This window comes from Esox lucius, chromosome 16 (genome assembly GCF_011004845.1).
Source record: "Esox lucius isolate fEsoLuc1 chromosome 16, fEsoLuc1.pri, whole genome shotgun sequence".
Taxonomy (NCBI): domain Eukaryota; kingdom Metazoa; phylum Chordata; class Actinopteri; order Esociformes; family Esocidae; genus Esox; species Esox lucius.
The window spans coordinates 19,602,688-19,629,452 of NC_047584.1; the positions used below are offsets into that span (position 1 = coordinate 19,602,688).

The following is a 26,765-nucleotide window of genomic DNA, read 5'->3' on the forward strand; positions in this document are numbered from 1 at the left end:
CACTCAAGAGAAATCATTCATTTAGAAGTCTTAATTGTCATTTCGGAGGAATGATCTCATGTCTGAAACATTTTTGGGATTACGGTGGCATCTAGTCATTTCAGCAGACACTCATCCAGAATGACTTAAAGGACCAATAAAAGTTAATGCCTTGCTCAAAGGCACAGTGTCCTATTTTTTTCCCCCCTACCAGTTATTAGCCCAGCACGCCATCAAGCTATCTGCTGCCCCATTACAATATGACATTTTTTCCACAAAAACTGCCATGTGACATCGCACCTGAAAGAATCAGTAGGGAAATCAACTAGAGGCAAGGTTTTGTGAAAGTCTGAACACTGAAAAGCTGTATAAGAGACATTCATTTTTCTTTACTTTCCACCTCTGTCATTTTGATTTTGAGAGTTCAGTGATTGGGTTGTAATTAAGTCCTGATGGAATAATTGCTTTTTTACAAACTGAAGGGCAATAGCAACTTTCAGAGATGTGTCCTGATTAAGGCAAGGGTCTGACAATCAGAATCTACTATAACTCGGGAAACATTCAAGGGATCACTTACACATTTCCTTTTAATGAGTGAGGTTAGAATAGACTGCACATTTTAAATATAGCTCCAATGGATGCATACAAGGACAGAGTTTATTGAGCCGCTTTGACATAATGGATTGAAAATTAACAGTTAATGTTCTACATTCTTATGGTTTAGGAAAAAGTGTAACTTAAGGACACACAAGTATCGTTTTAATCTGTAAGTCAAATCAAATGTCATTCAGACAAGCATGTATGCATTTTGCACTAATACGTTTTCAAATCACATATTGTAAATATGTAGCAATCGTAATACTAAAAGTGTGCCACACTCACAATGTTACCATGTTAATGGTATGAAAAGTAAGATTTCATTAAATATATATTGTTAATTTAACATATACATCAGAAATAGTTTGAGTGAATACATACAATGTTATTATGAACCACATTTGGTTATAAGTGATCCTCCTACTTTTAGTCTGAGGAAACTCCAACTAGTTGTAAGAGGAAAATGAAGATCTGGACAATGTCAACATACAGTGAGAGCGCACCAAAAACATACTCCTCTGGGCTGAGGGAAAGCTCACGGTTTCCAATGAGAAGCTGGGTGTTGTAGGCTAAAAACTACCAAACAAAATGTTTTAATTTCATACTGATTGATTCAAGAGAATGAACAAAATAATTTCTCCAATTCCGTCTGAAATACTGAGGCTTTAAAAAAACTCACCAGAGTGTAAACAACAGCTCCAATTGCCGCATAGAGCATGTGAAGCCATGGGACCTGAGAGGTGAACAAAACACAGGTTTTTCTGTATTCAACATCCATATTCCCATAGGTACAAATGGAGATACTACCCACAATTGAAGTATATGTAAAAAAAAAACAGAATTGGTAAGTCAGCTTTTTCACCATCTCTTGACCACTGATGAACTTACGTATTTGAAAGACAGTACGATGGCTGTGATGATCCCAGTAACCATGACTACAATGGCAAGAACACAGAAAAGTCCCCCACAAGATGTAAAATCCACCTGTTTTAAGCATAGACATGTTACTTCATTGATCATACAACATTCAAAAAGTTGAACTACTTAAAATGTTTAATAAAATGGCTCATGAAGGAAATGCTGTAAATTGATATGAACAGTCTACAAAAATGAACACAGTAAAAAAAAATAGTTAAATCACAAATAATTCAGTTTCTTCATAAGTTTCATAAGAAGGAATTGCACAAGATCTTACCCAAAATGTCATGAATATTTAAAAGACAGTTACCCATTGTAATCCTAGACAAAGCAGTCATTTGACACTGAAAACAAAGACGCTCTCACAAGCTACAGGCTGTAGGTTCTAAAAAGGCAGGACTTGACACATGTACCTTAGTTTGAAAGCAGAAGATGGTGACAACTATGCACACTGTTGCTGTTATTCCAATGGTGATAAACACTGCTTTTGTGTCATAGTAACTGTAAGAAATGCAAAGCAGACGGAGTGACAGAAATATTGCCCTGCACTATTTCTAGCAGACATTTTGCATTTAAATAATAAGAATAGGTTGAAATGCAATAACAAACCTTGATATTGTTCCTGTCATATAGGACATGGCCAGGGTCTAGAAAAGGAAATGTAAATTGATAAACAAAACATAATCTATCCTACTGTCTATTATAACAAAAACCAATATACTAGATGCATGCAATGTGTTCAAACATGATATAAATGTATTCTGTCAGCCATATTTGGGAAACATGTAATTTTATACTATATTCTAACTTATATATATCCACCACAAATTAAAGTCATTATTTTGTCCAAGCAAAACTTACAAAAAGGGCCAACAGCACAAAGTTCCAAGGAAAGCGTCTCCTAAACAATGATAAAATCACAAAATAAATATAACTTTGTACTGCTGCAACTGATGTTTACCTGTACATTTTTGGATTTCTATATATATATACAGAATGAAGAGGGGATGGACAATCATACCTTGGCCCTTTGCAGCAGACAAGAATGCAATAAGTGACAAAATATACAACGCTAAAAGGGAAAAAATGAAATGGTCAAAAGATGTGAACTTTAGAAAGTTACACCATTATAATGATTGAATATCCATAGTTTTATGGATGAAATGTGAAGTACCGATGATGTTACTCACAATGATGTCCAATACAGTGCTGGATTTCTAATGACAAACACGCGCACTTCATCCCTGCAAGATGTATTTTCAAATACAGCAAATACATTTCTATGACATGATAAGACAGGGATAATACAATGAAGCATGGTTGATACTTACACAAACGTAAACACAGCCACAACTGACACAGTAACAATGAGCTGAGCAGCCAAAACTAAGTACACCTGTCCAACACAAAAATGGGAAATCTGTTATGATCACAGCAAGTACACGCATGTGAACACTCGTCTAATTAAACAATGTACATGTTCGCATACTTTTCTGATGAATGCATGTCGAATAGATGTGCTTTCCCATACGTGACCAGATTGAAATCCATCGTCTTCAACTGCAATAGAAATACAAAACGTTGGACGTGGTAATGTAAAGTATACCTACTTTGACGAACTTCACTTTATAACAGTATCTATTTCCTGTAGTCTATTACAAACAATTAACAGTATTGCAATAACCTGGGTTGGAGGTGGGCATTCCCAGGGGAATGGAGTAGGGCATCCCAGCTGGTGGGTAGCCTTGAGGGTACCCTGCCTGACCTGGGTAATGAGCAGAGGACTGAGCAGGGTACGGTCCATAGGCTGGCGGTTGTGGTGAACTACCCCAGGCAGGTAAACCATACGGGGGAGCCGGCGGGTAGTTGCCATGTCGGGGGCTATGTAGGGCATCTTCGTAGGCTGGAGGTAAATCCGATTTTGACATTTTAATTTGCCAAAGGGGCACCTATGAAAAGGAAAACATCATGATAATGATATTACATAATTAGCAGATGGGGTATATTGGGTTTTACAAAGTAACTTCTAAGCTGAGGCCAGGCTATTAAATGAAATGCCTGTTAGCACCTTGATCTGCACCTTACAGTCAGTTTGCACGCACACACAAGTTCAGCTCATTTTCCTACACACTACTGATAGGAAGTTCTAGTCTGTAGACTGACGTGGATATTTTGGAGTCATTCCGTAAAACAATGGCTCTTTCGTGTCATTTCGTCTTAGTAGGGGTGCCAGACGCGCGTTTCTGAGTCCAATAGGCACACGTAGTCCGACCCTTCAATAGGCCTATCCCCCCAAACACCGCTCATCATCAAACAAGTGATCCTATAGTACAGATCCGTTGCCAGCCGTTCGAATGAACGATAAAGTTAAAAGATTCAATAAAAAAGACTCGTTATTCTAGAGTCAGTAAAAAATAAACCAATCGTTCACATACTGCACATCAATATTACTCACCTTGCGTGCACCATCACACACACACTATCCATCGACAGACAGTTCGAAACTTGAAAACCTATCCTCACTTTCTGGCAAAGTAGTTTTTACTTACGTTATTTGACTCTCCAAACAAAAGGTCACTAAGCCATCTCTAAAGTCATGTTTAATATCGCATATTGAACTGCATACAGCCTTCGCATTTCCGACATTTTTTTTACGGTCATTTTGAATTAATTATAGTTCTTGGGGTAAATTGTAAAAAAAGAATATCTTACAAACCTAAAAATGCGTATAGCATCTATAAATGCGTTAAAACATAAACGTTTTACAAAAACCCCGAGCAATTAAAAAAGTCACAGTTAATGTCATAAAGTAGCCTAGTTACGACTAAAACTATGCACTTAAAAATATAGGCGGATACTTACTGAATGGACTCTAATGAGATATCGATCTGCGCTGTAAAACCACTAACACTTCAACGGCTGAATCATTTAGCCTGGCAACGTCTATTAACCGGACACAAGTTGTAATGAGATCCTTACCCAACAACCCCGCTGATGCCCTTTCCCTTTGGAAGTAAAACGTGCTGTTATTTTTTGATTGTTCCGAATGAACCATTATTACGATTTTATAAAATGACATTAAAATATTGTTTATTAACCTTTTTAGAGTTTCTTATTTTTGTCATATTTGTATGACACATTATCAGAATACAAATTGCAATAACGAAGTATACACTCTCAGACCTTTAGCTAATTAATTTGCCCTGAAAACACTAAGTTGCTAACAGTGTTTTATAGTTCTATACACATTTGTGACATTTCATACCTGTAGCCATCACTAGACGTCGCTATTTGGAAACAGAACGCCGAACACACTGGCCCAATCTGATTTCTAACCTAGATCAACGGGTCCGTGGAACTATTACAGAAAGTCGTGCTAAATCAAGACGGGCGATAACGTGTAGCCTAGATGTGAACATTTACAAAATGTGACAGTTAAGCCATGTAATGGATATTTTCGTATGTGTACAATAACATAATAAAACAAATCAATGTCTGTGGGGAAGTATATCACAGTAAACAATGATTATGTGTTCAGTTGGTTTGACATCATCATTTTGGACCTGACTGTGCAATGACTGAAGGCATAATGGAAACTGAAATGACATATACTTATGAATGTCTACCAGTGCTGCCAGAAAATTGTATGTTCAATTCTAAGAGCCATCTCCAGCTTGTTTTGGAAAATACAGATAAATTATCCTAACTTGTCAGTAATGTTTCCCAATTTGTCACTACCTCTTGAAACATTTCTATCTAAGCACAACTTCTTTTTGGAGAAGAATCAGTTATTTTTTGGTTGTTTGTTATTTATTTCTTATTTCTTTTGTATAATGCATTCAAGGTCTTCAGCTATTTCAAACGGTATCGTGTTTGAGGTTAAAACAATACGTTTATTTGAAATGTCTTTAGGAAATTACATTTTCAGAATGTTTCTCATCTTCACCATACACACACAAAAACTAAGCCCTTATCATTCCCCCAGCAGTTTCAATGAAGAAGTTCTGCGCCAATATGTTATGCTTGTTGAGATAAAACCATATGCAATTATTTGAGGACAAAAAAGAAAAGGCTTTACTTGGCTTTTCATACACATTTTGGTTTTTTGCTCATTGTAAAAATGTGATTAAATTACCCAAATCACAAATGAATATGAATGTGAGATTAATGCTGCTACATTAGCCAAGGCTTTATTAATCTGATTGTTTCTGCAGCATTTATCAAATTACCATTCATGCATTCAATTTTTGTTAGGCAATGTGCACATTATTCAGACATATTTTAGAATTTAATATTCATTTGAATGTCAATGTATAATGTAATTTGGACAGCTGACAGGGCCTTCAGAAAGTGATCAACCCTATTGACTATTTCCAACTGTTTTTGCGTAACATTTTAAAGTAATTAAACACTGCTCGAAAGAATGAAGGAATACTTCAATCACATATTGGGTCTCAATGAAACAAAATATATTAAAGATCAAAATCTTTACTGTACATTGTGTAATTCGTTGAGAACAGTCTGGTCAATGGAACCCATAATCGCCAACCGATTGAGGGCGAGATTCAAACTCACACTGAAAATCAAAGTAAACAATTGAAATTACAGGCTGTACCAACTTGCGTACATTTCATCACAGAAACTCATAATGTGACTCAGTAGTGTGAGGTTCTCAATTTGATTCAGTTCTGGGGAACATGAGGGCCATACAATGGCATCAATGCTTTGTCATCCAGGAACTGTCTACACACTCTGGTTACATGAGACCAGGCATTGTCCTGCACCAGGAGGAACCCAGAGCCTACTGCACCAGCGTAAAGGCCTGACGATGGGTCTGAGGATTTCATCCCGATACCTAACAGCAGTCACGGTACCGTTGGCCAGCACGTGGAGATCTGTGCGACCCTCCAAGGATATGCCTCCCTAGACCATCACTGACCCACTACCAAACCGGTCATGCTGGATGATGTTGCAGGCAGCATAACATTTATCACGGCGTCTCCACACTCTTTCACGTCTGTCACATGTGCTCAGTGTGAACTTGCTGTCATCTGTGAAGAGAACAAGATGACAATGGCAGACCTGCCAGTTCTGGTGTTCTCTGTCAAATACAATCAAGCTGCATGGTACTGGGCTGTGAGCACAGGTCCCATTATAGGATGTTGGGCCCTCATGCCACCCACAGTTTGGTTGGAAACAAACACACCAGTAGGTTATTTTGTTGGGGTCTGGCAGTGATCCTCCTGTCCCTCCTCGGACAAAAGACCATATACTGGTCCTGCTGCTGGGTTGATGCCCTTCTACGGCCCTGTCCAGCTCTCCTCGGCTCATCTCCTTGTATCTCCTCCATGCTCTTGAGACTGTACTGGATGCAAAACACAGCAAACCTTTGTGCGACAGCACCCATGGATGTACCATCCTGAACGGGCTGCAGGTATTGCCTCATGCTACCAGTAGTGACAAGGACACTAGCAAAATGCAAAACTAGAATCTGGAAGGACAAGGCGAGAGTAATTGTCTGTGGCCACTACCTGCAAAACCATTCCCTTTTTGAGGGTTGTCTTGCTGTTGCCTCTCCAGTGCACCTGTTGTCGCTTTCATTTGCACCAAAACAGGTTACATTGATTCACAGTCGCTTATGTTTCCTAACTAGACAGATTGATTTCCCTGAAAGTTAACTGACTTGGTGTTATACTGTGATGATTGTGATCCTTTAATTTTTTTGAGCAGTGTATTTAGATTGTGTGTCACTGACACAATATCACATAATATCAAAAGGGAATTTTGAATGCAATTCTTTTTTACAAGGCTAAATAATATATTTATTTTTAAAAGCAAAATAATATATCACAAATCACATAATTTGCCCTTTGTCTGCTTTCATGAAGCAGTAAGGCTGGAGAAGGTGTGTTATATTGCCAAATACAGTACTATGGCTACAGGCAGGTCATAAATACGACTGAACTTGGGCTGCCTAAAGCCCTTAGCCCTAGTATATTGTCCAGATAATCCCCAGAGGTGCCTTATAACTATTATAAAATGCAATTACACCAATAACAAAATGTTTTGTCACAGCCCATTATAGTGTCATATACCATGGCGTGCAGCCAATCAGAATTTTATTTTTAAAGAAATTAATATGTAGGGGTTATGTAAAGAATATACATTTGGATGATGTATAAATATATCCTTTCACTACAAAGATACAAACTGACTAACCAGAAGGGAAAGACAAAGTAACACAGTTTGATGGTTGTGATATGAGAAACACGTATGCAGCAACACTTTTTTTGAGTTGTTTAAAGACAGCCATCTTGCAGGTGGTTTTGAAATGTATTCTGTGAGAAACAATTGTATGTATTTGAGGCAGCAGTTTGGTCTAGTTTGTCAAGTCAAGTTTGCTCAATTTGATTTCCGCGTCAAAGATTATATTGCAAAACTAGGTATAAACAGAAATGTGGTAAATTATTATGTTTTGAGATAGTTTTTTTCTCTCAGACACCTGTCTTGTCTTCTGGCAGGGGTGTAGAATTAGGGGAGGACATGGGGGTCATGACCCCCCCCGCCACCCCCCCCCCTCCAATATTACAGACAGGTCAATGTGACCCCCCTGGAAAAGAGTGACAATCCTGGCATTCATTGACCCTGACCCCCCCCAATATACAATGTAAACCTATGCCATTGTCTGAGGGCTTGGGTGTCTGTTACCGTTGTGCTCATAAGTTTGCATACCCTGGTAACCATTTTGAAATGTTGGTTTTGATTTTGAAAATATGACTGATCATGCAAAAACATTTTTTATTTTTATTTAAGGTTAGTGATCATGTGAAGCCATTTATTATCAAATAGTTGTTTGGCTCCTTTTTAAATCGTAATGATAACTGCAATCACCCAAAATTAGCTGCATGGTCGAGTTGCCAGAAAGAGGCCTTTACTGCGCCAATGCCACAAAAAAGCCCAGTTACAAAATGCCCAACAACACCTTGACACGTCTCCCAGCTTCTGGCACACTGTAATTTGAGAGACGAGACCAAAATAGAGGTTTATGGCAACAACCGTAAGAGCTATGTTTGGAGAAGTGTCAACAAGGCCTATAACAGAATACCATCCCCACTGTGAAGCAGGGTGGTGGCTCACTGATGTTTTGGGGTATCTTATTCAAATGTATGGCAAGATGAATGCAGCATGTTATCAGAAAATACTGGCAGACAATTTGCATTCTTCTGCATGAAAGCTGTGCAGGGACGCTCTTGGACTTTCTAGCATGACAGTGACCCTAAGCACAAGGCCAAGTTGACCCTCCAATGGTTAAAGCTGGGAAAGGTGAAGGTTCTGGAGTGGCCACCACAGTCTCCTGACCATAATATCATCGAGCCACTCTGAGGAGATCTCAAACGTGTGGAGGCATTTTTCCAAGACAAATTCATTTTTTTCTTTGTTGCCATGTTTTGTTTTATAATTGTGCCATTCTGTTATGACCTACAGTTGAATGTGAATCCCATAAGGAATAAAAGACGTGTTTTGCCTGCTCACTCATGTTTTCTTTACAAATGATACATATATTACCAATTCTCCAAGGGTATGCAAACTTTTGAGCACAACAGTAAGTCTATACTTGTCTCTGTCATTGAACCATCTGATACTATTGAAGCCAACCTGACCTTTCTTCATTATTGACCTCACTTTAACTGTTGAAGAGCACCACAAAATAAATCTAAATGCCAGAGTGAAAAGAAAGAAATCTCTAAAGAATCAGACTATTCCAAAATATGCATCATGTTTGCAACCTAAGTAATTCTGCAGAGTGATATTTTCTGAATTCCAAGCAGTATCTTTCTGGCAAATCCTACACAGCACATTACTGAGCACCACTCTTCATATTTTTAAGTTTGCTAGTGTCTGCATTACATTATGGGAATGCTTGTAATTGGCATGGACCAGGGAATTCTTACTTTTTATTTATCTTTTTTATGCAGAGGAGCACACTGAAAATCTTGGTTCAATCTGCAATTCCATCAGATAGTAGAAGACTAATTCACCTTCCAGCTGGGCAATAATATAAAACAGAAGAATAAATCTACAGTAAACTAGATTTACTCACAATAATAGTCTTGAGTGAAGTAGTTAAATTTTTTAGCCTTGAATCTATCGCATGGACATGTATACGAATGGGACACCAGGCCAAAACATTAAACATATTAAATATTATTCGCAGAAATTACTTCAGCCAACTTCGAAATGTTGCTCATAGTTGGTAGTAGGAGGAGACGTAATGAAAAAGGCGTGGTCAAGTTGTGCCAATGCAATATGGCGGCTTCTGACTGGTTGGTAACCCTCGTTGCAACTGCATTATTTTGCGGTGTGTTATGTTTATGTCTTCGTTTTAGACGCACAGGGCGACCCATTTGGAAAAGCTTACTTAGTAAAATAATGGCACGCACAGAGAAACCACTGTTTAGAATCGCGTAAGTACTGTAGATCTCTTCAGGATTTCTGAATCAAAAAAATATATTTTTAGTTTCCTTTTGTCACATTTGAAACATTCGATGCTGCTAGTTAGCATAATTAGCAAGCTAGCAGCCACTACATCGTTTTTCTTCCTGCAAATAATGTATGGAAACAACTGACTAATAGGTTTTTCAATTTAGGTATACATTGTACACTAGAACCAAACTTGGTTACATGTACTACAAAAGGCAGATGAGAAAAGCACGGGAGCAGTTTCCTACTGGACATTCCAGAGCACAGCCCATGGAAGTAAATGGTAAATCTGTTATTTTAACTTCAGGTCCAGTAAATGAATAACTAGCCTAAATATCTATATTTTTTTTGTCGACAGGTATTAAAATAATACCAATTTCAGTGCTGTCTGATAACTACAGCTACCTTGTTATTGACACGGCCTCAAGTGTTGCAGTGGTCATAGATCCTGCAGACCCACAGACTGTCCAGGTGGGTGATGCCGTTTAGGCCTAGTAATAGTTTATTTTCTCACTTTGAAATGTGCCATTTTTATCACAATAATGCTGTGATTTCAAATAATTGAAATCCTATGGTCTCATGTTAAATTAAGAAAGTGTAGTGAGGTTGGTGTTTTTTGTAGGCCTATACTTCACTGGCTTATACACAGATCAGCCATAACATTATTACCACTGACCGGTGAAATTAATAACACTGATAATCTCGTTGTCACAGCACCTGTCAGTGGGTGGGATATATTAGGCAGCAAGTGAACATTCTGTCCTCAAAGTTGATATGTTAGAAGCATGAAACATGGACAGGCATAAGGATCTGAGAACCAAATTATGATTGCTAGACGACTGGGTCAGAGCATCTCCAAAACTGCAGCCCTTGTGGGGTGTTCCCGGTCTGCACTGGTCAGTACCTACCAAAAGTGGCCCAAGGAAGTAAAAGCGGTCAACCGGTGACAGGGTCATGGGTGGCCAAGGCTCACTGATGTACGTGGGGAGTGAAGGCTGGCCCGTGTGGGGCCTACAAGCTACAAGCTACTGTAGCTCAATTGCTGAAAAAGTTCATGCTGGTACTGATGGAAAGGTGTCAGAACACACACATTGCTGACCACTGCTGAAAGCACCTACAATGGGCACATGAGCATCAGATCTGGACCATGGAGCAATGGAAGCAGGTGGCCTGGTCTGATGAATCACGTTTTCTTTTACATCATGTGGATGGCCGGGTGCGTGTGCGTTGACTACCTGGAGAACACATGGCACCAGGATGCACTATGGGACGGACGCAAGCCGGCAGAGGCAGTGTGATGCTTTTGGCAATGTTCTGCTGGGAAACCTTGGGTCCTGTCATTCATGTGGATGTTACTTTGACACGTACCACCTACCTAAGCATTGTTGCAGACCAGGTGCACCCTTTCATGTCAACAGTATTCCCTGATGGCATTGGCCTCTTTCAGCAGGATAATGCACCCTGCCACAAAGCAAAAATGGTTGAGGAATGGTTTGAGGAAAACAATGCATTCAAGGTGTTGACTTTGCCTCCAGATTCCACATATCTCAATCCAATTGAGCAGCTGTGGGATGTGCTGGACAAACCGGTCCGATCCATGGAGGCCCCACCTCTCAACTTACAGGACCTGAAGGATCTGCTGCTTACGTCTTGGTGCCAGATACCACAGCATACCTTTATAGGTCTAGTGGAGTCCATGCCTCTACGGGTCAGGCCTGTTTTGGCGGAGAAAGGGGGGCCTACACAATATTAGGCAGGTGGTCATAATGTTATGCCTGATTGGTATATATAGTCTAGTGGATATTCAGCAAATGTCAGAAACACAAATATGATTTGGGACATTCGATTACTTAACCCAGAGCAATACACTATTGCATTTTTTATATGGATGAGCTTCTGAAAGGGCTTTTGTTGACTGTCATAATGCTTCATTATCTCATCTGTATTACTTCCTCGTTGCCTGAATAAGACCCTCTTTGATTGGATATACCAGCTCTGGAGCCAGTGTGGTGTTTGTTCCATATGTGTACAATGATTGCTCAGTCTGGATTAGGCAAGGCTGGATTTTATGGTGGCCTAGATTTATCTACAGCATGTTTTAGGAAGTTCATGAATCATCATTCATTAAAAGAAACTGTTGTGCCTTATACCAATATATCATCGGTCATTGTTGTATACACATTGTAGTTTTAGCAGCTTTTAGTTCTGTCAGCATTTTGCATCCATCTACTGTAGCCTTTCTAGTGATTTAAAGTGGTAAGTTTCGCCACAGGCATGATTCATTTGTTTCTACCATGTTGATGGCAATTTGTCCCTCTGTAACCCTTCAGGCAGTTCTTGAGGAAGAGGGGGTAATATTGGAAGCGATCCTCTGCACACATAAACACTGGTGAGAACTGAGAGCTTCATTGTTTTTAATGCAACTTATTTGCAGACAGTGATACTTTAACTGGGATGTGTGTTATACATAACCATGGATCTACAAAATTACAGAAACCCTTTAAAACAACAAAAGAAACAAGACACTATCTTGTGGGAAAGTTTAAAAGCCTTTATTTAAGGGGTTCTTTCATTGTAAAGATTAAAAAGCACAAAGTAATTGGCATTGCAGGCCTTCTTCAGGGTGCACATGTATCAGGATTCAGGTGTAATTGATTATAAAAAAGGTTAGGGCAGTGGATAGTATAGACCAATGAAAAGTGGCCAAAATTATAATGAAGTAAACTAACTTAACAGATTACCGGTTCGAGTCAATTGGCAAAATACTGAATGTCAATCGAGGACAACAAAACACAAAAATGGGGGCAAGTCAATTTCCTAGTTCAGAGCAGAAACTACAGTATCTTTGAATGTGTGTCCAGTACGTGTTCTGAAGTATACCCAATTCTTTGAAGAAAACCTCCTTTTGACCTTACTTAATGCCAATGCGGTGCACTGATGTTGCTGTTATTTATTAACATATTCCAATTTATTTCCTTAGGGACCACAGTGGGGGTAACAAAGGACTTCAGAAACTCCACAGCTTGTGTCGTGTTTATGGGAATGCAACTGATAACATTCCAGGTCTAACACAGTAAGTCAATCATGATCTTGTCTTCGGCAGCTTTTCCACTGTATTTGGAATTTCAGACTACTCTGTTGTGAGAATTGTTGCAGTGGCAAACATGATAGGCATGTTATCCCAATTCTGTGATTTTAAAAAGTCGTAGAGAAGACAGGAATGTGTCATTGATGTTATTGATCCAGGGGGCAAACATGCATTTCACTTGCTAAACAGAATGTCAACAGCAGTTCCCATGGTACTCTCCTTTAATTTGTCTGCTATGGATTTTTAGGGGAATTATCTCCTCAGTTTCAAATGACACAAAATCAGAAAAGGTCAAATGATTCACAGTGACATCAGAGTTTCTCAATATCATTGGCTTGCACTTGGCATGTGCATCATTCAGGATAATAGATCTGGAGTAAGGCTCTGTGGTAGACTAGCATTGTGTCTAGGGGATAACCCGCGCTACAGTATTCTTGTTCCTAGACACTTCCGTCCAAATTCACAGGTCTGATGGACCCCTGCTTCAGACATGGCCTTCATAGCCTGAAAGAAAACCGTCAAATTGGTGGCATGATAGCCATTGGCTTAATCAAAAAATGTGAACAACCAATCTCACAATACACCCTCCCCTTGTCTCATATGCCGCTGTCTATATTCCCACTTTATGGCTGTTGATTTGTACTTAAAAATAATAGATTAATAAAATAAACATGTACAAAATAGATGTTTGTGGTGAAGTCCTGTCACAAGCGCATAAACAGCTCTTTATTTACTCAGTGCAGCATTTCACAGCTACCTGAGTGGCGTAAAGATTTTAGCAGAGATCTGACTCAGGTATGCGCACAAACTGACTAGATGGTCACACGACCTTATATGATGACCACATTTAGGAAGCTTTTGCTTTGGCTTCCAGCCCGCTTTCAGACAAAGACTCGGTTGATATCGGCCGCATGCACTTCAAGGCACTGTTCACCCCTGGACACACCGTGGGTCATATGATCTACCTCCTCGATGGTGGAGCCACAGGAGCCCCATCCAGCTTATTCTCAGGTGACCTTGTTTTCCTCTCTGGATGCGGTAAGTCCAGGTCCAAATCAGCTTTCTACTTGAAACATTGTTGTTGAAAAGCAGACTTGTCTGCAAACGCTTCTTTGTCTGCTTAGTGCACTACAGTTGGCTTTGCGTGTCATCTGCTTTATAGTATGTGAGTGTATTGTGGTGGATAGGCCTGTTTCTTGTGTATGAGTTCTAATGATGTCTGTTTTATCTGCAGGGAGGATGTTTGAAGGCAGTGCTTCCACAATGCTGTCATCCCTAGACACAGTTGGCTCCTTAAGTGATGAAACCCTCTTATGGCGTGGTAGGGAAATTACCTCCTTTTTGTTTGCATCAGATGTATTCAACCCTCTGCCTAGGGACCCCAAGCCATTTCATGTATTTGATGTATTCCAGAGCTATAACACACTTGATTTAGACTTGTCAGCAAATCAAGAAGCCCTTGATTAGCGAATCAGATGTGCCTGTTCAGGGCTAAAACAAAATTGTGAAACATCTTGGGGTCTTGGAGCAGAGGGTTGAATATCTTTGGCGTTTGCGTAAAAACTTCCATGTAGTCTTTCTAATTACATTTTGAAATGATTACTGTATGTCTTAAAAATCTTTAATACTTAACCATCATTGGTGGTTATGTATGTAAGATGGTTTAGAGCCCACCCCTTCATCCAAATTAATGGTAAGTGGTCTGTTGTAATCAACTATACTAAGGCATGAACTGGGCAAGAGGTTCCATACCACCTGAACAGGCTGAAATGCCAAGTATTGTTTTCAAACCGCTCTTACACAAAGGACATTATCAAAATTCCCAGCTCCTGAGTTTCATTTCGAACTCACAGTGTGGCAATATTATCAGTCAGGAAAGTCCTGTTTTTAAATGCAATACCCCTTTAAATTCAAATAGACCCATTTCAATTCCAAACACAATATCTCAGCGCCTGTCCTTCGTAATATTTGTGTTGCCGTGTGTGTCTGTCTTGTGCCAATGTATTTCCCAGGCCACGAGTATGCAGAGGAAAACCTGATGTTTGCTGCGGAGGTGGAGCCCCGCAATGCTGCCAGGGAAAACAAATATGAGTGGGTCCTGCAACAAAGGGGTCAAAAGCTGTGTACGGTACGGGGAATAATCCATCCTCATTGTTATTCCTTACAGATTTCAAATCCTAACAGTATTTACTATCCCGGGCTGTGTGGAGGATATGTTTATCAGCAGCCCACAGGACAAGCTTTGTCAGTGTCTGTGTCTGTATACTCCGCCTGCTCTCTGAATGCTCCCAGGCCTCTGTGGTGGTGCAACGGACAACGTATCTGCCCTATCTAAGCCAAATGTGTTAAATGGTGTAAATCAATTCGCACAACCTCATGTCTATGAATGCAGGAGACTAAAAATAGCCTCCCACTCCCTGATCTCAGTGACGACCCCCCCCCCCCGGCATCTTTGAAGTTAGTGGAGGCAGATTCCAACAGTGAAATGCATGCCAGATTAAAGCTATAGGTGGGGTTTTCATCTGGCCAGGAGGATAAGACCAGTCTTTGCTCTGGATTTGACTGCGCTGAGCTTTTGGGATCAGAGTGTGGGTCTGATGCTTCTGCTCCCAGGGTGAAACAGATTTTGAATACTAGCTTGCATACACTCCTTGTCTTTAAATAGATTCAGGTTATTTCTAGCAAACCTTTCATGGTTCATTTCTCCATAGCTAAAATTATGTACTCATTACTAATGTTAGAGATTATACATTTTTGTAATAACAATACAACTTCTCGACAAAATCTGGAAAGAGCAAATTTGAATATTACTGTAAGATTCCTGCTCATACCACAGTTGCCAGCAAACAACATTAGTACACATTTACCAGTAGAAATGACACCAAGGTCCACCATGCCCCTCTGTGCCTTGCTTTACTAATTATCATTAGACTTTACTTTTGATGTCCTGCTGCTGGCATCGTCTGTCCTTTCCAATCAACGTGCATTAAAACTGTGACACAAATGCCATTGTCATGCTAGCATTGACCCTTCCAAGAAAGACCTGTCCACAGTCCCATTTATTGTAGCAAATACATTATTCCTCGCCTAGCTGGAGAATTACCACATATCGGTGTACGAGGAGTTTCCAAAGGATCTTCTGCAAATGCCACTGGTGCATTAGCTCCTTCTGTGGGAAATCCTCTTCAGGTCTCTCCGGTTCAGTCATCATTGTTTAGCACCAAGTGATGAAATTCGTCATCCTCAGTCTTGATGAGATGCCACTGTGTTTCATTAGAAATTCTCTTTTGAATCTGCCAGAGGATGTTTTAAAAAAAACTTGTCTTGGAGGAGGAACTGGACAGCAGATGCTCCTCCAAAGTTCTGGTCTTTATGTCTGGAAAAATGTTTCAATTCATGAATCAATGTATCTGCGGAACATAGCTGAAACACATCCAATGGCTCTATCAAACAAGGACAACTTTGACTTTGAGTATGAAATGGAGGCTTCGCGAAATGCAACAAAGCATGACTACATTTATTTCTTTCAGATCTTGCTGGCCCTTCAATACATGTTCTCATGTAATAATGTATCATTTAACCCATTCCTGTCCTGTTACTGCTCAGTTAAGGAACAAATCACACTGACCTAGAAACCTCAAAGAAGAACCGACTTAGGGTAACCCAGGGTGAAATTTCACTTTAATTAAATAAACCCCTTTCAGACCCCTTACTTGGAAATGTGAAAGCAAAAACGTGGAGTGAATTATTGTGACTTTTTTTGTTCACATTGTTGTGGTTCCAGAGTCCTTCCACCATTGGGGAAGAGAAGGAGTACAACCCATTCCTGCGCATCCACTCCTCTGAGCTGCACCAAGCAATGGGCCTCCAGCAGGACCCAGATGAGGACTGGACACTGTTCCGGGCTCGTGTCTTAGAGGAGCTGCGAAGGAGAAAAGATCTTTACAGGGGAAGATAGTGGTGAGAATAAAAGACAACTTAATGCCTTTAGGTGAATTAAGCCAAGCTTTCATTAATGTGCAAAACAAAGGCAGGTAACATTTCCACTAGCATTTCTTTAACAAGACATGTTTTCTTTCCATTCCATGGTGTTTGCTCTGACCTCAGACCTGCCACCTCTAATAATGCAGGTGGCAAATGTGAAATATATTGCTTGAAATTGGCACAAGGACACTAGTCAAAGTACCTCAATGCTAAGTTGATCTTGTCTATGATTCTAGAAATGGTCAACAAATTTATTACTGTACTGCAAGTGACAAAATGTAATGCCAGTCTTTTCAGACATTTGTGCCAGTTCTGGTACTCAAGCTAGACTGTTTTGAAATGTTTTGATTGCGCATTCTTCTTCTTGCCTGATTGAATTAATATTGAACTATAAAGGTGAAGCGATGGGTACTGTTCATAGTAAGCTGCTATTATAGTTTTTTGTGTTCATGTCATGCTGTGTAATAGGAGTAAACAGAGATTGTTATTGGCATTATATTTTTACAATTAAAATGGGTACATGCATGTTAACTCTGTTTTACTGGACCATATAGATTGTCGATGGGCACATGTTATCTTGTATATTAGCTGGATACTAAAATATCACACACTGTATGCTGTTTTAATTATTTAAGAATTGACATTTTAGGATTTTTGGGGAAAATAGCTGTAGATTGTTGTTGGTATGAGTAGAAATTAAAGAAACACTAGTTTATAAAAATATATTTTTTAATTGACTGCTGCCTTCTGAAGGGTTTAGCATTTTATAACTACTACTGTACATTTCTGAAGGTTTTAACTGAAAAGTTAGATATCTTTTACACTATGTAAGGAGGAAATTAAAAGTTACCAATGATATGTGTGATTTTATGAGATTGAGAGCACTTGTTATTTGATGAAAGTGATTGGGAATTTATTGCAATAAAGCATTATTTAAATGTTTTCTTTACTCACCAATGGCTACATCTTTTGTGTTATCATGAGCTTGTTTTAAGGGAGCCTAAATAAAGGCCTGCAGCTTGGATGTCACTTTGTTTTATTAAAATTGTATGTGACGTCGGAGCTTCAGTCTGCGTACACTTAGCTCCTCAACTCCTAAGTAAAATGGAGTTAAGTATACTCAGCTACCCACAGCGTAATACCAATAAACGTCCTTGTACTGTCATCCTAAAATCTTTGTTAGAATTTACTTAAGGGAATTTAAGAATTGCAGATCCAACCTCACGTTTATTGCTTTCCTCTGAAATTGTATATTTTGGTTGCTGAAGGAGGCCTTCAGACATCTCCTGAGATTCCATTCCTATGATTATTCCAGACTATGGCGTTTCATTTCTTTGCCACAGTCAGATCTGAGTATTTGCACATGTAACAGTTTAGCGTCGAGGAGCTGGGACCCGCATGGGAGATAATCTTACTGCAGGTTACATTTTAACGAGCAAATAAAAGTTAACTCATCGGTTATTCAACTGTTTTTGCATTGTTGTTGTCCTATTTGAAGTTCATGTTGTACTTGAAGGCATATTTCGTGCATAAATGGGATGTAAAACAGAACACATACGTGCAGGTATTTTGCTTGCCTATTTTGAACCAGCATTTGGAGAGACATGAAGGAATTCTACTTCTGGTAAGAGAAGCATAAAAAAAAAAGAAAACATTTGAATCCGTAATTAAAACAATAACAAAGCAGCCTTGGTTAAACGCTAAGAGGCATGTCCAGAGAAAAACAAATTCATAGATTCAAGAAACCGATCATCCATTATTTAAAAATCTGTTTTAAATGTTTTGATGACATACACTGTTTACAAACGTTGAAGTGAAATAAAATGGTAGTGTGAATTATATGAGATTTTCAATAATTGATTAACATGTTTGTCAGTCTGTTTTAGGTTAAATAAAAATATTGTTATGAAACTGCTGGCCCATGTTTGCAGGGCCCATGCTAATGTTGTTCTTGTTAGCCTTTTTAGGTATTTTGGTTGGCTTCGGTGAGAGCTTTCAGAGCCTACATTCAGCAAATGGGTGACTGTCTATCTCACATCAAGAAGGGAATCTGAAGCTGTCAGTTTGGAGTAGGTTACATTCTCATGCTGACTTTTGATGCAATCAGAATGTATTCTCATTTTCCCATGTGAATGAAAAGATTATTAGCAGCTAACCATTTACCAAGATTTTGAAGCTCTTCATTAAGTTTTTTTCCCCCATCTACAACCGATTTTCCGCCGTGGGACCTATGGAATACTAGAATTTCAGAATCTTCCGCACGTAAAAGTGGTCAACCCGAAATCGCTCGAAGGCTTCTCAAATGGTAAAACAACTCTATTTCCCACAATCCCCAATTTCTGCGGTGACGTATTACACTAGACAAACAGGAAGAACAGAAATTCAGGTAGACAGAACGAAACAGAAGAGCGTAATCTCTCATAATTTAGTTTCCAGATAGCTACTTGCAGTTCAAAATGCTGAAAGCTGTAATTCTCATTGGAGGGCCGCAGAAAGGTAAGTGTTAAATATTTTATATAATTAATTTGCCAGTTCATAGGTACGTGTTATTGACTTTAAGTTCTTCTATCTGGACTAGACCCAGGCATCTAACACTACTAGCTTTAGGTAACGCGTTTATATTAGCCAACTAGCCAGGTTCTAACTGGCTACAATATTAGATGTTGTAATGAATGACGTGGCGTTGTTTGAGATAACCCTAATGCCTCGTTTAAAACAGCTCGGAACTGAGAAAAGAATTATGTCAAATCATGATGTCAGTGATCTCCAGGTTGGAAAGTCGGCACTCAACGATGGTTGGCCGATCAAAACGATTGTGTTCCCCCAAGTCAGAGCTATTTTGTTTATCCAGAGTTCCCAGATTTTTTAAAGCACGGACGCCATAGGTTGTAGATTTGAGAGTTCCACGTTTGGAGTTGCTTTGAACGTGGCATAGGGTATAGTTTACTAAACATTCTTCGAAGAAGTTAACTAATAAACGCGATTGTATGGACTGAGCTATTTTTGAAAGTTACCTTCCTGAATTTTCGTTAATCGAATAAATTGCACCCGAACTTTTTCAAGACATCACAATAAACGATAAACTACAATCCTACAGAATGGCTATAATACAGGTTGTTGCTGTCCATATGAATGCATTTACTTATTCAATTTTCCTGGTAAAATAGGGGTAAATGAAAATCTTTTCACTTATTAGAATATAAACAAGAAAAACTGAGCCGGTGACTTTGTCATACTTGTCATATAGGTACACGATTTCGACCATTGTCATTTGAGGTCCCAAAACCCTTGTTTCCGGTGGCTGGTGTGCCTATGCTACAGCATCATATTGAAGCATGTGCCAAGGTAGGTTATCAATGGGAAAAACATTTCCCATCATCATCATCATCAGTAGAAATAAAAAAAAAAATCATTACTTTTTTCGTAGGTTCCAAATATGAAGGAGATTTTGCTTATCGGCTTTTACCAGTCAAATGAAGAACTTACCAGATTCATGATTAGCGCACAACAGGAATTCAAAATCTCTATCAGGTAAATCAAAGGACAATTCAGAAATTCTATAAGAAATAAAAATATACACTGTTCAAAAAAATTCAGGGAACACCTAAATCACACATCGATCGGGTCTCAATGAACGATCAAAATATATACTGTAGGTTGTCATTTGTTGAGAACAAAATTACATAAATTAATGGAAACCAAAATCACCAACTGATTAAGGGCTGGATTCAAACTCACACCAAATATCATAGTAAACATTTGAAATCACAGACTGTTCCAACTGGTTTGAATTCCATCACGGCAACTCATAATGTGATTCAGTAGTGTGCATGGGTCCCACTTGCGTGTATGCACTCCTGACAACATCTGGGCATGCTCCTAATGTGACGGCAGATGGGGCTCCTGGACAGGCTGTGGCACTACTTTGAGGTGTCAGATGCACTGATACATAACATCCCAGAGGTTCTCAATTGGATTCAGGTCTGGGGAATGTGAGGGCCACTCAATGGCATCAATGCCTTCTTCATCCAGGACCTGTCTACACACTCTGGCTACATGAGGCCGGGCATTATCCTGGACCAGGAGGAACCCAGGGCCCACTGCACCAGTGTAATGTCTAAAGATTTAATCCTGGTACCTAACAGCAGTCAGAGTACCGTTAGCTAGCAGGTGGAGGTATGTGCGACCCAAGGATATGCCTCCCCAGACTAATAATGACCCATCGCCAAACTGGTCGTGCTGGATGATGTTACAGGCAGTGTAATGTTCACCACAGCATCTCCAGACTCTTTCACGTCTGTCACATGCTCAGTATGAACCTGCTCCCACCTGTGAAGAGAATGGGGTGCTGGACCTGCCAATTCTGGTGTTCTCTGGTAAATGCCAATCGAGCTGCACTGTGCTGAGCTGTGAGTACAGGTCCAACTAGAGGATGTCGGGCCCTCATGCCACCCTCACAGTCTGTTTCTGACAGTTTGGTCAGAAACATGCACACCAGTAGCCCACAGGAGGAGGATTCTGTGTCCTCGCTCAAAGGAGCAGATACAGGTCCTGCTGCTGGGTTGATGCCCTTCTTCAGCCCTGTCCAACTCTGTTCATGTAATGGCCTGTGTCCTGGTATCTCCTCCATGCTCTGGAAACTGTACTGGGAGACACAGCAAACCTTGCGACGACACGTATGCATGTGCCGTCCTGGAGGAGCTAGACTACCTCTGCAACCTGAATGGACTGCAGGTACTGCCTCATGCTACCAGTAGTGACAAGGACACTAGCAAAATGCAAAACTAGAAAAGAAAAGAATCAGGAAGGATACGGAGAGAGCAACTGTCTCGGCCACTACCTGCAAAACCATTGCCTTTTTGGTGTGGTATCTTGCTGTTGCCTCTCCAGTGCACCTGTTGTCACTTTCATTTGCACCAAAACAGGTGACATTGATTCTCAATCGCTTATGTTTCCTAAATGGGTAGATTGATATCCCTGAAGTTTAATTGACATGTTATTATACTGTGATGATTACGTGTTCCCTTAATTTATTTGAGCAGTGTAGAACTAGCTGAAATTGGATGGACAATCACTGACACGCTTGTTGAAATTTTAGGTATTTGCAGGAGTATGCAGCTTTGGGTACTGGGGGAGGAATCTACCACTTCAGAGATCAGATCCTTTCCGGTGGGCCTGAAGCATTCTTCATTATGAATGCTGACGTGTGTTCTGAGTTTCCTCTATGTGAGATGCTCCACTTTCAGAAAGAACATGGAGACCCAAGCAGTTTGGTCATCCTGGGAACAACTGTGAGGAGGCTTTTATTTTTATGTTTTACCTGACCCTGGCCAATTTACTTTTGGGATATCTTGATGGGGGGCATTTGCGTATAATTCCTTGAGCTTTAATGTTTTAAATCCCTACTCAATGCATTGCATTTTTTTGTAGGCAAATAGAAAACAATCCATGAACTATGGCTGTATTGTGGAAAACCAGGAAACAAATGAGGTGATGCAGGACATTTGGCCATGCTTTGATATTGAACATGCTTAAGTTATTACTTGGTTCAGCACATTTACCAATCTCTTGCTGTTGTTTCAGGTTCTGCATTATGTGGAGAAGCCTAGCACTTTTGTGAGTGACATCATAAACTGTGGAATCTACCTGTTTACCCCAGAGATTTTCCAACACATTGGGGCAGTATTCCAAAAGAACCAGCAGGACATGCTGTTGTGAGTGGGAGGAATCTGCCTCGGATCCTATTGCGGGAGCATAGAGATTTTACCCTGAAGGGCCTCTATCCATGGGAGTGGTGCATGTGAATTCAATCATTTCCTATCTTTGGTTCTCCTCATTTGTCTTTTTTCCTTTCCCCTTTCCTGCCATCATTCTGTTTCCCGTTCCCCATCATCAGATATCCATATGAGGGGTAAGTCGGTACAAATAGGCTGGACAGAGTGGTTGTAGAGATAACGTTAGTCAAACATCACATGGAGGTATCTAAAAAGCATCTCTTCATGGAGTCACACTACTGGCCCACAGTGTAAAGGATCTTTCTTGAAGGTTTTAGGAAAGTTTGTTGCCACACACTTATTCAGCCATTGTCAAGATTGGAGAAGTTGGCACACAGGTTCATACAGCTGTTCTAGTAAATCACCTAACGTTTGGCCAAATAAATACATTTGACCCATTCAAAGTGGTTGATGTGATATTGACTATGATATCTGAATATTTTTTTAATTTCCTTTAGGATGTGTGCCATTACTCAAGTCAACCATGTTGCCTCTGATCCTTTCTCCGTCAAATTACTTTTGCTGTCAAAATCTATTTTAATACACTGTGCTTGTCAACTTTTAACACTCCCCCTTGTATCCTTGGGCACCTGGTCAATCCATTACTCTTCTTGGTGACTTAAAAGCAGTTAAAGCTTTACAGATTTGTGTGACCTTGAAGCTAGGCTACGGTCACTATCTAATCAGAAGTGGTTGTGACCTTGGAATTAGTAAACACTGTACTAGAGAATGACTGAGCATTTCCCAGGGTTGGAGTTTCATCTTTAGGATCAATGGAATAGTATAAATATGTGGACTCCACACACCCACTGGGTGATGCAAAACAAAGAGACCCAGCAAGCAAACCTGAACCTCATCCGATTGTAACTGGTGGTGATAAGTCTGAGACGGGGATAACTTAGGGTGTGTTTTTGGAGGAGCCTGGACATTGTAATGGGGTGATGGTGATTTTTTTTGTGTTTGTTTTCCATTTAAGATTGTTCTCTCATACATCGGTCTCTTTCAGAGATGACCTGACTAATGGAAACGGCTGGCATCGAGCTGAGGCCATTCGATTAGAACAGGACATCTTCACAGCTCTAGCTGGACAGGGAAAGCTCTATGTCTACAAAACCCCAGCCTTCTGGAGCCAGATTAAATCTGCAGGGTGAGTAGGTTGTCCCGATCTACAACAAACCCCTCTCTCGTCACAGACAAAGATGTTTAAATTGTTGGTTTGACCACCTTCTGAATCTACTTTTAACAGGTCTGCAATCTATGCCAGTCGCTTGTACCTCAACCAGTACCACAAAACCCACAAGGAACGTCTGGCTACAAACAAAGATGGAGGGCCACGGATAAGCGGTTGGTTAATACAGCACTTTTCGCTCTTTAGCTTTGCAGTTTGTGTTTTACATTTATTTACACACCACTGATTTGTGTCCCAGGAAATGTATATGTGCACCCGACAGCCAATATTGACCCTACTGCAGTGGTAAGTGCTTATCCTGCTTAGCTTTTACTGCATAATCAACTACAATTCTCCACAATAAAAAATATGCTGGAGGCATGCAAACACTAAATGCAATAATAATGGTTAAACAATATATTTTCTTTAGTTGGGTCCCAATGTCTCCATTGGCACAGGGGTGACCATCGGGGCAGGTGTTCGAGTGAGGGAGTCCATCATCCTGCATGGTGCTACTCTACAGGCAAGCAATTACCACAGACATATCTAAACACTGACCAATTGTAATGATTTTCTGATAATGATTTCGTTTTTTTTATTTGCCAGTTCCTTAGACGAAAGACATGTCAAATTTGCATTTATCATGTTGTGTTCAGTTGTTTAATATTGTATGATTTTTAGGACCACAGTTGTGTATTGAACTGTATAGTTGGATGGGACAGCTCTGTCGGCAAGTGGGCCAGAGTTGAAGGAACTCCCAGTGACCCGAACCCGAATGATCCCTATGCAAAAATAGACAGTGAAACACTCTTCAGAGATGGGAAGCTCACACCGTCAATCACCATTCTTGGTAAGTTGCTTCTACTTTTACCACTATGGAGATTCATGGAAATGTACAGGGCAGGGTTGGTTCCAATAGTTGCTGCAATGCACATTTTCAATTGTAAATATCCTAGCCAGTGTATTTCAAAACTGTCTGAAAAGGGTTTTGGAACATGTAACCATTATTTAATTATTGCTATTGCTTTCAGGTTGTAATGTGACCATACCAGCCGAAGTGATCATACTCAACTCGATTGTTTTGCCACACAAAGACCTGAACCGGAGCTTCAAAAACCAAATTATATTGTAGTTCATTTTCTGTCTGCCCTGTTCATTTAGTGTCAACCACGAAGAACTGTTTGTTTGAAGAACACCACCACTGCCTCTGGGTTATTGTTTAGAATGTAAAATAACAGATGACAATTATTTAGGAATTCGGAAAGAGGTACACTCACAGGCCAGTTCATTAGGTAAAGCAACCCATTCACATAAATGGATCGTTCCTACACACAGTGGATGTGCCTTGCTATAAAAAGCAGAATGTTGAGGCATTCAGTTACTGTTCAATTGAATGTTACAGTGGACAAAATGAGTGACATGACAGTGGGGTATGATCAGTGTCATATGCTGACTTAAGGATTTGACAGCCCACCCCCTGTGCTTTTAATGCACAACAATGCCTAGGTTTCACAGAATCAGTGGCAGTCCCATAGGACCAAAGAGCTTGTTGATGAGAGGTCAAAGGAGAATGGTCCAAGCTAACAGGTGGGCCACATTTAGGCAAATAACGGCACAATGTCAGTCCTTGTCATGAATTTGCTATTGGAGCACACCAGACATTTCTATCAGTTAAAAACAGTAAATCAAGTGGGCACACAATCAGCAGATAATCCCAGTTCAGTTAGAGTGGGCTGTGACACAAAAATGTGTGTATGTTGGCAGCGAATGTACCGCCGTCCACCCTGAGGCAATAGTGTGATACCATCGGGTTAGCATGGGCCTACATCCCTGTGGAACCGACTACTAGATAGGTGAACTAAGTAAACTGGTCTGAGAGTGTATATATTAGTTTTACCCTTCATGAATTCTGATATCATTTGAGATGCTTTTGGAAGCTGGTAGTGTTTGGTGCATTTTCTCCAAGTCATAATCCCCCGATTTTTCTGAAAAATGCTTTGTAAAATTGTCTTTAAATGTACATTTTAAGGCTAGTGCAGAAGTTTAACTCTGATATATTCACTAAATTATAAATTGTTATATTTTCTCATAGGGTTACTTGTGGTGCTAGCCTAGTTACTGAGAATGTTCTTGAAAAATGTAAAACCAAATCAGCTGCAGACTCAAGACTGCAAAATAAATAATGGGTCTGCTACAAACTAATTGTGTGGGCTAATTTGGGGCCCTTTACATGAGTGCTTTGATTAAAATGTGACCATTTTAATTGCAATAGTTTTTTTTACATTCTTCTCTAAAAGAAACAAATGATTGTCTCATTTTGGTTAGAGGGCAATCTACAGTACAAACAATAACAAATTGGTCACGTTGCTTGTTTGTTAACTGGCAGAGGTATGGGGCTGGAGAAATGTACATCTAAATTCGTTGAGCAATAGATGCAATGAATGACTGACCATGAAAACTACATTACAGTACAACCATGATATTAGGCTAGATGCAAGAACTGACCAATCACGAGATCAACATTATAGTTGAATTTCTTTTTACAATTTTATATTTTGAATTCCAATGGGGTATGGCAGTTTAACTCTGCTAATGATGCATTTATGTTCTTCAATCAATGGCTATATAATTAAAAGCCCAAAATGGATGTACCAATTGCAGAATTACAACTGAAGTAGCAATCAAATGTTTGCTTTAAATTTGAACATTGCAGGGGACCTAGAATTCTGGCCTGAGTGGGTAGGGAGAGGGCTGTAGTTAGTGAAGATAACGTTTA

General features: G+C 39.8%; 3 protein-coding genes across 7 annotated transcripts; 2 read left to right on the forward strand and 1 right to left on the reverse strand.

Moving 5' to 3' along the window:
• Positions 1-53: 53 nt before the first annotated feature.
• LOC105022412 (protein lifeguard 3) lies at positions 54-4,541 on the reverse strand. Of its 4 annotated transcripts, none has more exons than XM_020055030.2 (12): positions 4,474-4,541; positions 3,179-3,443; positions 2,984-3,054; positions 2,826-2,890; positions 2,685-2,738; positions 2,516-2,566; positions 2,356-2,395; positions 2,104-2,141; positions 1,908-1,995; positions 1,465-1,560; positions 1,256-1,309; positions 54-1,152 (listed from the first exon to the last, which is right to left on the reverse strand). In XM_020055030.2, the coding sequence occupies exons 2-12, from the start codon at positions 3,420-3,422 to the stop codon at positions 1,003-1,005; spliced, it is 951 nt and encodes a 316-aa protein (XP_019910589.1). In that variant the 5' UTR covers positions 3,423-3,443; positions 4,474-4,541; the 3' UTR covers positions 54-1,002. The 4 variants fall into 4 exon arrangements, with proteins under 4 accessions (XP_019910589.1, XP_010889069.1, XP_010889068.1 ...); XM_010890767.3 differs by lacking the exon at positions 4,474-4,541 and adding an exon at positions 4,357-4,456; XM_010890766.3 differs by lacking the exon at positions 4,474-4,541 and adding an exon at positions 4,044-4,209.
• Positions 4,542-9,791: 5,250 nt separating this feature from the next.
• pnkd (PNKD metallo-beta-lactamase domain containing) lies at positions 9,792-18,001 on the forward strand. Its single transcript, XM_020054985.2, has 9 exons — positions 9,792-9,959; positions 10,143-10,258; positions 10,334-10,446; positions 12,306-12,364; positions 12,956-13,048; positions 13,938-14,101; positions 14,298-14,384; positions 15,076-15,191; positions 16,848-18,001. Exons 1-9 carry the CDS (start codon positions 9,802-9,804, stop codon positions 17,019-17,021), a joined length of 1,080 nt encoding a protein of 359 aa, XP_019910544.2. The 5' UTR covers positions 9,792-9,801; the 3' UTR covers positions 17,022-18,001.
• A 1,390-nt stretch (positions 18,002-19,391) lies between these two features.
• Positions 19,392-26,258, forward strand: gmppaa (GDP-mannose pyrophosphorylase Aa). 2 transcript variants are annotated; one of them, XM_010890758.5, is made up of 13 exons: positions 19,392-19,543; positions 20,295-20,392; positions 20,475-20,578; positions 22,146-22,338; positions 22,478-22,537; positions 22,631-22,761; positions 22,944-22,958; positions 23,828-23,968; positions 24,068-24,165; positions 24,249-24,295; positions 24,420-24,512; positions 24,671-24,839; positions 25,021-26,258. In XM_010890758.5, exons 1-13 carry the CDS (start codon positions 19,504-19,506, stop codon positions 25,119-25,121), a joined length of 1,290 nt encoding a protein of 429 aa, XP_010889060.2. In that variant the 5' UTR covers positions 19,392-19,503; the 3' UTR covers positions 25,122-26,258. The 2 variants fall into 2 exon arrangements, with proteins under 2 accessions (XP_010889060.2, XP_010889061.2); XM_010890759.5 differs by lacking the exon at positions 22,944-22,958 and having other exon boundaries at positions 19,393-19,543.
• Positions 26,259-26,765: the final 507 nt, after the last annotated feature.